At 39.2% G+C, this 16,132-nt stretch overlaps 1 protein-coding gene across 1 annotated transcript in view; it reads right to left on the bottom strand.

Annotated features, from left to right (window-relative positions):
- The window catches only part of TRPC5 (transient receptor potential cation channel subfamily C member 5), a 166,489-nt gene that overhangs the window by 115,209 nt on the left and 35,148 nt on the right, over positions 1–16,132 (bottom strand). The window contains exon 2 of the mRNA XM_090264555.1: positions 3,462–3,983. Coding sequence (XP_090120681.1) covers positions 3,462–3,983 — 522 coding nt within the window. The remainder of the gene's footprint in view (positions 1–3,461; positions 3,984–16,132) is intronic.

Below are 16,132 nucleotides of genomic sequence, written 5' to 3'. Positions count from 1 at the left end.
CAGCTGTGTGTGGGGTTAATGCCCCTAACTTCCACGTTATTCAAGAGTTAATTGTATACTCATTTGAGACTCAGTGGAACCACAGATTATAAAAAAACTGAATTTCAAGGATTGGGGAGGATTACAGAGTTCTTTAGAGGAAATGAAGCTACAATTCACAATAAATTTACAAATTTTGATGAGAATAAATCATATTTTACATTTTGAAAGCAGTGTCCTTGGAGTGCAAACATTAGGATACATCTGAATTTTCAAGCTTGCCCTGCTAATCAGTGTGGCTTGGTTTGAAGAAGAATTAAACTAAAATTGATATATAGCCATTGTTAGGGTAATTTAACTTTGAAAATTTGGAGCTAAATATGTAAATCTTGAAATAATTCTGAAGTCTCTGGCCTTGGGATTAAACTTTGGGCCATTTTTGAGTTTATGTAAGGATATATTCTTTTTCACGAAATTATTGACATTGGAGTTGAGAGTTACTCACTATCCTTGCTGTATTTGCTGCAAGCCTGGAATTGGAGTTTGATGTGCTGTGACTGAAATGGTTCAGTCTATTAAATTCCAGGGTTCTCATTGATTTGATTCACAGTGATGAGTGAATACTACTAGGTCTAAAATTGTTGATTTTGGCATAAATACAGTGTTTTTTGTATTACTTTTGTATTACTCCTGAATATTCATAATTTTGAATAGTTAAAAGATGTTACTTTGCCAGCATTATGGATTAAAAATAATGCCTGTAAACTATGAAACTCTAATTGTATGGGATCACAATAGGAAGAAAAGTGGACACCCTAAAACTTGTGCATCTTCAAAAAATGATTCCTAGTGGTGATGGTTGCCCAGTAATATGAATGTACTTAATGCTATTGATCTGTAAACTTAAAAGTGGTTAAAATGATCAATTCTATGTTATGTATATTTTACTACAATGAAACAAATGACATTTTCTATTTGACTGTACATAGCAAATGGACTCTGAAAACAGTTTTGGGATCTCTAATACTTAATGAGCAAAGAGAAATTTAACTCCTTGTCACATTTAGGTTGGTATAATGGTAGCTGAGAAATAAATTGAACATATAGTAACATAGAGATATTCTGTAATAACAATAATAAAATACTTTAGGAAATAAGGGACACAGTGAACAAGGTTTCAGGAAAGTAAAAGACTGAAAAATGAGGGTTGGAGGGCAGTGAATGTAGAACCCAAGGGTAAGTCCGTGGTCATATGTCAAGCAGATCCCCATGCGAGTAAGGAATTCATCACAATGGTGTCCAAATGGAGAAGTAACTAAAATTGGCAAATGAAGATTATACAAGCAGAAGGGGTCAAATGATAAACTAGTTGGGAAATAATCTAGTAATACAAAATTGATAAAATATTTCAGTGAAATTGTTTGAAAATAAATGCTCTGTCAATTTTTAGGGGGATGGGCACCTAAAACTATGAAGTTGATCTGCTATCTAGTAAGGTAAGGAATGCAAACTTGAGTTATATTCTGCAATATCTATTTTTTTTACAGTTGTATTCCCATTAACCATTTTGTCACCTGGAAGCAATTCATGTTCTAAAATTACCTGTGATTTTTTTCCCCTCACAGTATTATAACAATATGTAAAGTAAAAAGCACACTGAAAGTATAATATACATCACTGATGGATGTATACACATATATCAAAGTGAAGAAAAGTCAATTAGACCTTACAGCATACTACTTAACACAACTGATACTATACATCAACAGTAGGGTGGTGAAGGGAGGGAGAGAGGAGTAAGGGAGGGGATGGGTCATCACCATATCTATGACCATGGGCCCCAGGTGTAACAATGAAAATAAAATGAATAATAATAGCAGCTAATGTTTATTGAATGTCTAATGTGTGCTGAATATTGTGCTGTGCATAAATATATGTTTTATTTTATGTAAATTTTATATTTCTCCAGGGAGGTAAGTGTTCTTATTATTATTCCCATTTTTTTGGAAGAGAAAATGAGGTTAAGTAACTGTAGACTTAGTGAAATAACTTAAAGCAATTAGGGGCAAAAGTAGGATAAGGAGACTCATGTGGGCCTATCCGTTTACTATCTGCCCCAATATAGTCCTTTCGATCTTTATGTTACTATTTTGTCATATTGTATCCCCTTCGAGGTTGTCCCTGGTACTCATCTTTGCCTAATTTCACAGGCATAGTATTTCTTTTCTTGTTTTAGACAAAAGGACCAGGTGAACACACAATGTGATTTGTCTGAGGGCTTGGTTGGACCCATAAAGGGTGGCACTGCTGGTTGCCCTTCAGATGGCAAGTACCTCTTACTTCAACCTGTTTCAACCTGTCTCCTGGTAACATTGGAAGAGAGATGAAAATGGACATTAAACTACTTCTTGTGCCACACTAGCACTTTCTTCTTTATTTCCTTTAATAGCCCTGTGAAGTGGAGGAACTATTATCACCACCATTTTATAATTGAAAAAAACTAATGTCCTGAAAATTTGAGTGACTTTCTTCAGGTCATACAGCTGGTGAGTTGGAATTCCATGTTCAGTTGCTTTGGTTCTAAAGTCCATTCCCTTTCTACTGTATCATCTGCCTACTTAAAGAGTTAAATTAGGCTTCTGAGCTTGCTAGGAGTCTCCCCCAAATTGTTTGATCCAATGCATAGAACAGCACTGGCTAGATTGTAAATGTAACCAAGGTGGAAAACAAAGCCTTTCATTCTATGTTCTGCTTGAACTGAGCTCCACAAAGAGGTAAACTCTAAACGTTCAGAGGTCACACCACAGAAGATATTACTCTAGCCTTCTATAGCACTACACCATGAGTATGATTTCATCTTTCAAATGCATGTCTTGGTCTTCTTGCTGAGGGACTTCCAGGGATTTAGTTCTGTCAACAATTACAAGCATTGTAATTGCTGGAGAACTGACAGTGGATGAGTTACAGTTTCTTGTCATTTTTGCCTCCTTCTCACCTTGGATGAAATATTCCCTAACAGGAAGTGAGCCATCCATAATCACTGCCCACCATGTCCCAGTATATAAGGCAGGGTCCTTCATTATGTGTTCTTATTGACGTTCTCCTTCAGAGCACTTAATGATAATTTGTAATTATATATTCACTAATATTATTTACTTAAAGTCTACCATGAGCTTGTAAGCTCCATGAAGCCAGGGTGAGTGTCTGTTATCTGCATCCCAACATCTAGAACAGTGCTAAATAAACATTTGTTGAATTAATAAGTGCTTTCCCACCAAAGAGCTAGGTGATTAGTATTTTTCCTTACTTACTTGGCCATCAGAAAATATGCAGAGACGGTATGTGTCTTGGATAAGTGGGTCTGTTTTTGAAGCCTGTCTAACCATTTGTTTCTTAAAGTGCTATAAAAATACTGACTCTGCTCTGCTACTCTGTACTGGAGGGCTTAAGCTTCCCTGACAGGAGAGAAGCACTCAGCTTACCTCTTTCTGGTGGTATTTGATTGCTACCTTGAGCTTGGCCAAGTCATGGTACTTCTGAGGGTCAAGTTCTTCACTATGGTCATCTCGATGGTTGAGGATAATTTCCAGTTCCCGGGAGCTTCGAGCTTGGTCCAGCAAGTCTTTGGCAAAGAGCTTGCACTGTTGGGAGAGCTCCTCGTACTCGGCCTTAAATTCATTCTCTACCTTGCTGAGTTCCTTGAGCTCCCAGCCCAGGCGAAAAGCAGTTAGGATGGGGTCCTCACTTGATAAGGCAATAAGTGAGGGGCTTGCCAGAGCTTTATAGATGTTCAGCCGGGAGCGGGAGTGACGCAGACTGTCTACCTCTGAACTGGACACACACTCCACACAGTTGCAGCGGATCTGGTGAGGCCGTGGAATAGTGACTCGTTTTTGGACAAGCAATTTGATAATTTCATAGTTGTTGGTGTGGGCAGCCAGCATAATGGGAGTGATGTCTGGTGTGAACTCAGAGAACTGGGTGTCCATCATCAGAGTGGGGACCTGGATAAAATTTAAAAAAAAAATCATAAGAGGGCAGGATTAAGGCTTGGAGATAGCACAGGGCCCATCAAATGTCAGTGGTTCAGAAACTGGAGTCACCATGCCTTTGTCAATTTTCCTCCTTACCATAATAGCTATTTGTGGAATGCTTATTGTATGCCAAGCACTATTCTAAGTGCTTTATACATATTTACTCATTTTATCTCCACAATGACTTCGTGAGGTAACTATTCTCCTCAAATGAAGGAGCTGAGGCACACAGAGTTTAAAAACATACCTATGATTACACAGCTTTAAGTAGCAGAGCCAAGATTAAAACTGAGGCAATATGACTATACACCTTCACTCTTAAAATAGTGCAACCACAATATGCCCAATTCTGTCTGAGACACAATGGGGAATACAGAAAAATAAAGGACATTTTATTTACCTTCTGAAGCTTAGTTTGGTAGATCAGATGTACACAAATTTGGTACGTAGAAGTACAGAGTAGTTTGTGTTCATTTCTAAATGAGCAGCAGAAATTGGAGGAATATTTGTTTGAAAGGATAAGATAACCAGTAATGTTAAAGACCATAGCGCTAAATAAAGCACTAGGTGCTAAGGAGAAGACTTTGTATGTATATAGAACTTCAGAGGACCAAAGACTAAGGCAGACAATGTTGTTCCAATTTTCCATAGGAGCCAACAAGGTAGAGAGAATCTGTAATTGTTAGGGAAAGGTAGTCTGTAAATGAGGACCTCTAGGCTTAGAGGAGGGGCTACCAGTAGCAAAAGGACTTTTGATAAAATACTGTGTCCATGATGAGATGCTTGTTGTAAATAGCAGGTATAGGTGAAAGGTATGCAGTTCTTTGGATATTCAGGAACATCTTTGGGTGAGTGCAGAACCTTATCAATGAACTTTAAATGTATCTTTTGGGACCCAGTTTTCTCACGGTCTAATAGTGAAACTGAGGCATGAAGCAGCTCATAAGACCCACAGAAGAGTCTCAGTGTGGTAGGGAATGAGGAGGACCAGAATAGTCAGAGGAGGCCTCATGGAGGGGTGGAGTTGAGTATTCAAAGCATATGTAGGATTCCAGGAAGTAATGTAATATTGATCTTAATACACTTAAAAAAAAAAGTTCCAAATACTTATTTTATCTGGAAGAGAACACAGGTAATTGAAATTCTCACAGAGTAAACAAATAGTTTTAATCAATAGTTTCTTTATTCTTATTTATTATTTTTTTTAGAAACCCACAATTGCTGGAAAACTAACAAAGAATGAGCTATAGCTTCTCATCATCTTTGCCTCCTTCCCACCTTGGATGAAAGATTCCCAAATAGGGAATGGTCAGAAAACAGGGAATAGGAAAAAGGTAGAAGAGAAAGGGGGAGGATTTGAAAGAAATCTGTTTCCTTTAGGGAGTGGTTGCATAAGCCTCTGAATAATTGAGAGCTGGCTGCACATTGGTCATCAATTGCTTGGATTGAGCAGAGAGTAAACATTGTTAAACATTTAGAGAGGGCAGCTAGAAATACAACAGCAAGGATGTGAGCAACTGGCTCATAAAGAAAATGGGACACAAAACAGAATAATCTCAGAAATTAACAGAACTACAGGCTAAGGAAAAAGTAGGTCTGTGGGCCTGGTAATGAACATAAACACGACAACCAGTATAAAGCCTAGAACTGTGAGGGATGGTAAGTGCACAATGTGTCACAGTTGGTCCAGAAAGAAAGGAACTTAGATCTAGGAATCTGCCCCTTTTCAGTGGGCAGGTGCATTTCTCAATCTCTGTCAAGATTTAGAGTCAGAAGGTGGTAGGTGGAGGAAAAATATATGGTAGTACAGAATTCCCTGGGTTATACTGGTGGTTAGATCTGCTTCCTACCATGGAAAGTGGATCTTTTCTCTCCACTTCCTTGCTCTTTTTGTTTTTTATATTTTTTATTTTCTTCTTTCCTTTTATTCTAATGATTCCAAGCTGGTCCAAGACACACAATGATACTTGTGAATATTGCTTATCCCTGCTTGTATCATGAAGCTGAAAGGTTGCTATCTATGCCTAGAATATGAAATGCTTTTTGGAATCATCTGATTCTGTTGTCTTTGACTTAGTATTCGACAAGAAGCCTGTCATTACCCATTTAGCTTTCTGGGTATGTGACACCAGAGATGAAATCTTTAAAAAAAATACTATTCTGCAATGATCATCCATGTCCTCCTACCCCGACTGTTTTTTTCCCTTCAATCAGCCTTATAATTCACAGGTTGCCACACCTAACATATGCATTGCTTTCCATGTGAATATCCTTGTGGGTTCCCTGTGTGGAATGGTCTACTCCATTTCTCTGCCAGGGAAGGGCCATTATAAGCCTTGGCTTCTTCAATAGCTCCCTGTATTAACTTGATTTGCCTACTCCATACTGACCACCTAGATGTGGGTATGAGGTTACATCCAAGACCTAATTTTTTTGATACTGCCACATATTATTCTCTTATTATTTCACATTTGTTTTTTGCCTCTTCAATAAGGTTGTGAGCTCTTTGAAGCAAAGCTGTCTTAGTCTGCTCATGTTTTCCCCATAGCATTGAACACACAGCAGGCACTAGCAAAAATGAATTAAGTTTCCAAAATTCAAATTAATACATTGACTCATGTTTACAAATCTGGCTCCTAGAGTTTGAGTCAATGTGAGGTAGTTTACTTGGGTTTTTCCTTTCCATGTCCAGCTGAGAATGTAGACACTTCAAGACTTTAAGGGGGGTTAACATATAGGCTCAATAGGGAATACCCTGAAGTCACAAATCTTAAGATACTGTCATTTTCACAATTCTATTGCTTCAAAATGGAAATTCTGACCCAAAGACTATACATTTCTACTCTTCTCTTTTCTTCTGCGTCTCTCCAGCCTGCTGCTACTCCCTTTCTAAACTGTGCATGTACTATGGACTATCATGAGGACAGCCATGGTAAAGAAAGAGAGGGAGAGACTCTACGGTGAGGGTCAGATGATTCTGATAATAATCAGGACTTTATAATATGGTTAACAGCAAGGGCCAGCACTTAATAGATAACAGAAATGAAGACTAGGTTTGGGTGCACACATACAATTTGGATTAGTAAATGGTAGAAACTGGTGAACTAGAGAGCACATACCTTCTCAAGTGAAGCATCTGCTCCTCAACTTCTTGTTATAAGCACAAATAAGGGTCTAGTGTTGCAATTCTTTCAAGAGAAATTAGAAGTATGTAAATTTATGAGACTAATAAGAGGTAGGAGAGGAAACTAGACATTTAGGCAGGACCCAGATGATAAAAGGTTTTGTTTGCCATGATAAGGAACTTAATAGTCTCTTCTGGCCATAGGGAGCCACTGAAGAGTTTTAATCGGGAGAGGGGTATAGTTGAACAAATATTTTACAAAGATAAATTTGGCTAAAGTGTGGTGAATTGGCAGTGATAAATGTGTTGCTACTGTTTAATAAACAACGTACCACAAAAATCGTGATTTGTAGTGTTTGCCATTTTTTTTGGTGTAAATATCCCCACACTGGCCAATTTCAAGTTACCAATATGACACGATGGAACACAGTTGTGAAGAGATGCACATAACCACTTTTCATCAGCTTGTGTAAGCCAGCTCCAGCACACCATTGAATGAGTTTCAGAACTAGTTAAAATATATCACTCATCTAGGTGAAGAGATGATAAGACCTTAAATTAACAGTGATACTAGAGATATACAGGAAAGAACAGATTTAAGACATTCATTGGATGTGTCAAGTAATACTGGAGGGAGAAGTAAATCAATGAGGTCAGCCTTCTGGATTGCATGTCTGGTTGATTGTGGTGTCACTAATTCAGATAGTGTATACAGGAGGAAGAGCAGGTTTAGGGTTTTTAAAAAGTTCAATTTTCAACATGTTGAATTTGATGTACCCATCAAATTGTATAACTCTTTCATGACTTTTGAAGGAGAGGTCAGGGCTGAAAATGTAGATGTGAGAATTTTTAGCCTACAATAGTTGAAACCAGGAGAGTTTGTGGAATCAGCCTCTATCTGCCCCAGCTTCCCCATAGTTGGGCCTGCTTATCTACCCCAAGGGGCCAGTCCTGTCCCAGTTTCCAGAGCAATTGAGGCTTGAAGCAGAAAGTGCTCAAGTGGCCAGCCTCAGCCTCCTCCATTCTAAATTCCAGTCACTGGGGATTTGCATTATGGTACTATCCTTGTTCTGTTAGTTTCCAAATCTCAGCGTTTTCCCCACCTCAGTCCTAGTTTATAAAACAAGATTTCTCCTTAGAACCCTAGTCTGAATTTTTGTTTACATAGTGAGCCTAATAGAGTTCCTGGGTTACCTGTGCCTTTGATTATCTTTGAGTTATTTTCGTCGTCGGCAGCCGTCCGTCTCGAGAGACGATGGTGTAGCTTCTTCAGAGTCTATCTGCACCGCCAAGAATGGCTGTGCAGTCCGACTCGGGAGTGACATGGTATCTGTCTCCTCCCGTGTTGAATCGACATCTTGCGATGACGCTGAAGCTACAGAGCCTGGGCAGGGTAATATGGAGGGTCTGCTGTTGCCCATGCAGCAGACCCCCCCTCTCTTCGCAGCTGAAGGGTCCAAGGGAAAGACGGAGTCGATACAGCTTGGGTTCAGGTGCGCCGCAGGAGTTGCCGGTGTTGACTACAACGTCAAACCGCCTTAGGGACTCCGGCTCCGGATTTTCTGTCGGGGTTTACTCCCTTAGCCTTTCCCCTGAAGAGGTATGCCGCAAGGCAGCGGAGGTTTTTTGGAGTCAGAGTTTTCCTTCTCTGATGTACCCTGACTGGAAGATCGAACCAGCGACACTTAGCTCGCAGGCCGACGCTCAATCCACTGAGCTAAACCAGCCAGGGCTGAGTTATTTTATAACTCTGTAAATTGTAATGCAGATATTTCTTGTACGGCAGAATTCAATCATTGCCTTCTATTTGTAAATTTATTTTTGTACAAAGCTTTCAGCATCCCTGATAGTCTATATCAAGGGCCAGCGAACTTTTTTGGTAAAAGTTAAGATAGTTAATATGTTTTGCTTTGCGGGCAAAACAACTTTACCATTGTAGCAGAAAAACAGCCATAGGCAATGTGTAAAGGAATACAAAATACAAGGAATACAAGAAAGGTGATAGGCTGGATTTGACTTTTAGGCCATAGGTTGTAGGTTCCTGACCTCCTGATTCCCTCCCGGTTCCCTCACTAATTAATGAGTTAAACAAAATTTTTGACATGTGTTCAGTTGAACTTTCATGAATATCATGATTTAACCTTTAAAAAAATGATCATTTAACAACCATTTGGGTTTAGATTGAGGTCAGGTAGAAAATTCAATTTTATTCTTTTTTGATCAAGTTTTGCTTTCTCTTTGAACTCCAAAATTATACTGAATAATTTTGGACTTCCCATTTAAAATCATGTTTTTTAAAAGGAAAAAAAATATGGTAGGGAACAGAGAAAAGTGAAGGAGATCAACACACCAAGAAATTAAATTTGGCTTATATTACCTACAACTATACTTCTAAAGAAACTTGGTGTATGAACCAACTTGATTGAATTTTAAAATTTGCAATGATGTGGGCTGGGCCGTGGCCACTAAAGAATACATTGCCTGCACCTCCCTAGGATTTTGCATTCAGGCCTTAATGAGTTTGCCCCTATATCTGCCCTAGGTCTTCCTGTTAAAAAGCCAGCATTATCTTCTAAGATTATTCTAGATTAATGAGCACAGGACAGAGTCACTGGGTTCAGAGCTCATCATACAAAACATTTGCAGTACAGTGAACAGAGAGAGCTCAAGTCAGTTCTTCATATTTTCAGCTAAATTCCATCACCAGAGGACACTACAGAGGAATAGATATTGCTCCACTTTCCCCATTCTCAGGACTGACTAGAGCTTTTTTTACAAGCTGTTGTTCTCAAGGGGCCCAAGCGATACATTCATTTCCATTAACTTCATCACTGGACATAATCTGCTAATTGGAATTTTTCTGAACCCTATTGTTATCAGCCTTAGGCAGGTGTCCTTGCTGGAGTTAATCACAGGCTTCTGAAATTAAACCCCCCATTTGTAATTAATGGGCAGATCCTTATCAGGAGCAACCTCATTCATTCTCACAATGCCACCTGGTCATAGGCTAACTTACCCAATTGGCACTTCCTCACATAACTGGCCTGACAGTATCATGTTTGAAATAAATCCCTCATTTTGTATCTGGATTAGTGAATTTGCAATACCTCTTCTTCCACATGCTGGGCCTCCTCCTTCCCACTCTAACATGCCAGATAAAATCAATGCTCAATCTTTTCAGAAATTCAAGGGAGTGTTGGAAAGGAAATTTAATTTTTCTGTAGTACTCAGAATGAAGAACACTTGCATCTAATCACATCACATTACCAGTCACCCACTCTGCCTTGACTATAGATCAGTTAGCTAGTAGTGGTGATAACAGAAACTTACTTTAGAGGAGCCACTACCATCAGATGGGAAATAATGTTTTCCAGGCTTTGGTAAAAACAGAACCATCTGAATTAAGATTTAATGGACCACCTGAGCTGATTTCAAAGATTGGAAGACTAAAACAGACAAAACTTATTTGGAGATAATGTCACAAAACACACCTGGTGTTTTTTAAAAAGTCAGTATTTATATGTAAAAATCAATAATGTATATTAACAATGGGCAACCTTATCCTTTGTAACAAGGGTAAGAATAACATTAATGGCTACTAGTCATGGAGGACTTTCCATATGCCAGGCACCATGCTGGAGTATATCATTTAGTTCTCATCTTGGCTTTATGGTATAAACATAATAATTATCCCCACCTTACACCTGAGGAAACTCATCCATAGAGAAACTAAGTGCCTTGTCTAAGATCACATATCTAGGACGTAGCGTGTCCAGAACTTGAACACAGGCAGTTTGGCTCCAAAGCCTGTATTATTAATCAGAATTCTGCTTCACCCCCGACTAATAAAAGATCAACAATTTGATTAATTATATTAATAAACAAATCTACAATCATAACATTGAATATTCATACATATCATAGTTATTTATTGCAGGTGTCATTGGGTAATAATTAACCTCATCAAATAATATTCTCCCTGAAACCCAGATAAACATTATGTAGCATTACTCAAGATTTGGGAGCCCACAGAACCATTCTTGATTTCTTATCAGATAGGGGCTCTTAATTTTTCAATAGACAAGAGGTAAGTCTATGATAAAATAACAAAAGGCTAACACCAGAGATTGTGAGAGTTTATACTTTCAGGGCACGCCCTGGCTGGTTTAGCTCAGTGGATTGAGCGTCGGCCTGCGAGCTAAGTGTCGCTGGTTCGATCTTCCAGTCAGGGTACATCAGAGAAGGAAAACTCTGACTCCAAAAAACCTCCGCTGCCTTGCAGCATACCTCTTCAGGGGAAAGGCTAAGGGAGTAAACCCTGACAGAAAATCCGGAGCCGGAGTCCCTAAGGCGGTTTGACGTTGTAGTCAACACCGGCAACTCCTGCGGCGCACCTGAAGCCAAGCTGTATCGACTCCGTCTTTCCCTTGGACCCTTCAGCTGCGAAGAGAGGGGGGGTCTGCTGCATGGGCAACAGCAGACCCTCCATATCACCCTGCCCAGACTCTGTAGCTTCAGCGTCATCGCAAGATGTCGATTCAACACGGGAGGAGACAGATACGATGTCACTCCCGAGTCGGACTGCACAGCCATTCTCGGCGGTGCAGATAGACTCTTAAGAAGCTACACCATCGTCTCTCCAGACGGACGGCTGCCGACGACGACGACGATACTTTCAGGGTTCTAGTCAAGGGAACCCAGAAGGGCAGTTTCTCAAATCTAGATAGTCACAAAGGGTTAAATGAACCATTCTATACATTTTCCTTTGCAAAATATGGAGGCCAAGGACTCCCAAACTAAGATAAGCTTTGGGATGGATATTAGAAACAAAGAAAGAGGTAGAGGAAGCCAAGGCAGAATGGGGATACACTGTGCATGGTCTTTGGGGAGCCAGAGAAGCCATTCTGTATCCATGAAGATATGTCATTTTTTAAAAAATTGTAAAAATAATGTAACAAGTTAAAAAAATCAGTAAATCAGAAGGCATGGGTTATTATGGATGTGGAAAAAATGTCCAAAGTGAAGTTCTGGTCATTTTGTCTAGCACTGCACAGAGGATTGGAACCCTGACCTGCCAGTGGGAGTATAATTTGCTTTGGAGGTAGCCCTATGGTGGCACTTGATACAAATAGCTCTTTTGGAAAAAGCCATTGTTTTTGGTTCATTTTTTGTAAGTCACCATGTAATTTTTTAAATTAAATTTCTCTTGTATATTGCTTTACTGGAAAGAGGATGCTACCGAGCTGATTTAAAGTTTTCCATATCACTGCCCATCATGTGACTAATGTGAGTTCATGTAGCATGATAAAGGTTTCTGGACAGGGCTGAAAACTCAGATGCAGAAACCGTGATGATCAACCAGGGCACAGGACCATGTGAGGGCCAGGATAACCAGATTGATACCAACTATATTATAGAATTCAATGCAAATAACCATTTATTATTTTCTAATTTTTGTGATAGGCACTGATCTTGATAGAAGCACAGCTGCCAGAAAAACAAAATCAGAATTAAGAAAAGAGGATCTTCTCATGCAAAAAGAGGAACGAAGACCCCCTATTTTGTTTGAAGTAGTTCATAGCCATACAACTGAAAAATTGGTAGGTATTAGTATTGGAGTCCCAGTGTCCACCTAGAAGAGCTTAGGTAATAAAAATTAAGTCCAGTTCATTCTCAGAGTGTAGAGGAGAATTTTAATGGATAATTCTCACCATTACTCTCAAAGGCAGTGTGGGATAAACCTGAATAAAGAAAATAACCTTTAAATTGCCTTGTGATAGTTAAGAAACCCTTTTAAAAGCTATAAAGGAAACCAAACCAGAAATCTAGAAGTAAAACGCATGTGAATAATGTCAAGAGTACATCCTTTCTGGATCATGATTTTCATTTCATGCTCTATATACATGCCAAATGATGTTTTGTTTTAAAGTTGTGCAGTTCATTTGCAGACATTGGATTAAAGGGTTATATCATTGGAGGACAAGGCTTGGAAGAGAAGATTGTGTTACATTTTTCAAGCAATTATTGAGCCCCACATTCCTGCTTATATCAGTTATTCATGCCTTAGGCAAGCCTGACAGCTGGCATTATTATTCAGTGGCAGAATACAACTAACTTAACAACTATTTCAAATGTGGCCATAGTCCCTGAGGTTGGAGGGGGGGATAATTTATCTTCACATGATTATCTTTGGTCTTTTCAGCAAAGGAAACAGTTTAAGGTCATCAACTACCTTCCATTTTCCAAATCTCCAGATATTGGTAAAACATCTGAAGGGCTGAATTTTGCATATGTGACCCTACTGACTGCTGGTACAGAGAGGCATTTCGGTTACAAAGTACAGTGAAAAGTTGCAGGCAGTTAGGTAAGATAGTTTAGAGAGTCCCCATGCTCAGAGTTAGGTAAAAAAAAATGGTTTGTGATCTGAAATATCCAGTTTGGTATTCTGGAGTGAATATAGTAGCTTTCAACTTTTTCCTTGAAGAAAACACATGAGAAAATGAACCTAAATTGCAACACAGAGAAATTCAGGAGACCTAGGATCTATCCCAATGACTGGCTAAGGCCCACAGGCCTTCCAACCCAGATTTCTGTCTGTGAGGCACAGGAGGAGGTATCAGGGGAGAGCAGGAATTCTTGCCATACTATCAATGTCAAAGAAAAGTGGACTTAATATTTCTAGATCCTCTAAATAATCACTTACAGTTTTAGAAACTGTAAACATATCTAAACCCAACCCCTTTGAGAATACATTTACCTTTTTATACTGTATCACCTTTGTGGGATAATAAGGTCAACCATTTTATTGTACACTGTGGAAATCATAATTTGTCATTCATCCTAAAACTTTGGCAGGCTCAAACACTCTCTTCTTTCTGATATCTTAGCAATTGGTGAACTAGACCCAATTCTCCTCTATAGCCTCCACTGCCTTAAAGATTTCTCTTCTTTGCATTTTTCCAGATTGAAGAATTGGCTTTTAAAACTTTGCCCGTAATATGGAAAGAAATAGTTTCCTTCTAGGTAATCTGAAGGGAGTAAATTGTAGTAGTGTAAACATTACACTGAATTTTTCAGGAAGGTTAGAAGACCTGCTGTCTTTGAAGGCTTTTAAGAGCAGAAGAAATGCTTCCCTATCTGAGATTGTTTAAGAATTCCCTCCAGGGCAGAGTTTCTCAACATTCAGGGTCAGATAATTCTTTGTTGTGGGGGGCTGCCTTGTGCATTGTAGGATATTTAGCAGCATCCCTGTATTTATCCACTAAATGCCAATATCAGCTCTCCCATCTCCCAGTTTTCACAACCAAAATATCTCCAGAGATTTCTAGCTGTCTCCTGGGGGCAATATCACCCCAGAAGGGAACCACTGCTGTGGGGTAAGAGGCTCGTTTGGCAGTGGGCTGACTGGATCAGGGAGAGGCAGAACTAGATAGATTAATCATTACTGTCTAAGGCTCTTTTTCTGTTGCACTTAGCCTGATTATTGCAACATAGTCCCATCAGTACAACAGCTCACTAGGACAATAATTTTAAATGTCTGGAAGGACAGGGAGTAGGAATATCCTTCCTTTCTTCAGGAGAGTTTATTGGAGTTTTACTTTTGGTGGAATATTAAGTTTGAAAAACTCTAGAAGTGTGCTGTGCAACATGATAACTACTAGCCACATTTGGCTATTTAAATTTAAATTAATTAAAATTAAATAATATATTTAAAATTAAGGGTTTTGTTTTAGTCACATTGTCTACATTTTAACTAGTCAATGGTCATACAATGGCTACCTATTGGACAGCATACATAGAAAATACTTCCATCATGGCAGAAAGTACTGTGTGCACTATTGGATCATGCAGATCTAGAAGGTTGATAATCACTGGACAAGAGAGACCTGCTGAAGCAGCCTGGAAATGCCTTAGCAATGTGTAATAGCTAACATTTACCAAACAATAAGTCTTCATTTAACGTCAATAGGTTCTTGGAAACTGACTTCAAGTGAAATGACATATTAACAAAACCAGTTTTACCACAGGCTAACTCATATAAACAAAAGTTAAGTTCCAATGACATATTTCTGATCGCAAAAACATTACTAAACTTGTAAATAAAGACCCTAATCACTTCTGCTATTAAACATTGAAATAAGTATGAGTTTTGCATACATTTAAGAAAGATGAGTAAAAAACAAGTAAGATAATGATCTTCCAACCCGCTGATTCTTGTTCAGGGTCACAGGGGTCAGGGCCTGTCTTGGCAGCTCAGAGTAGAAGGTGGAAACCAGACCTGGACAGGATGCCCTTGCATTGCAGGACACATCACACCCGCATGTACTCAGACTGGGACAATGAGTCATGCCAGTTCACCTCACATGCTCATCTTTGGGATGTGGGAGGATAGTGGGGGTCCTGGGGAAAACCCACGCAGACATGGGGAGACATGCAAACACACACAGACAGTGAGCAGTTCAGCTGGGAGTTGATTTTTTTCTCATTAACATTATAACAGAACAACATTGAACAAAAGGACATTTTTTGAGGACCTGCCATATTTAAAAATGTGCTGATAACTTTGCTAAGCAGTTGGCATATGTTATTTCACTCACAACATAGGAACTGCCACTATTTGTATTTTATAAATAAGAAAACTGAGGCTCAGGAGGGTAAAGTAACTTGTCTAAGGTTACACAGCTACCAAATGGAGGCACCAGGACTTAAATCCAAGCAGTGTGGATCCAGATCTTGGGTTGTTAACAAGCATGTGATATGGCCTCAAAGCACTCAAGTGGAATGATGAGCGTTTGGCATCAGAAGCCGCCCAGATGTGCTACTAGTGGGTAAGAGAGAGGGTTCTCAATATGTGGATGGAACACTGTATCTGAAGAGTGTGGATGTATGCAGAAGTCTATGAGGCAGATGATTGGTATTATAGAGGTCTGGAAACATGAATAAGGCTAGTGGGCAGGAAATAAGATAGGGAGTCAATTACTGAAATTACCATAGT

The sequence above is a fragment of the Furipterus horrens genome, unplaced genomic scaffold (assembly GCF_987537825.1).
Source record: "Furipterus horrens unplaced genomic scaffold, mFurHor1.1.pri manual_scaffold_17, whole genome shotgun sequence".
Taxonomy (NCBI): Eukaryota; Metazoa; Chordata; class Mammalia; order Chiroptera; family Furipteridae; genus Furipterus; species Furipterus horrens.
This window is presented reverse-complemented; position numbering and strand designations above follow the sequence as displayed.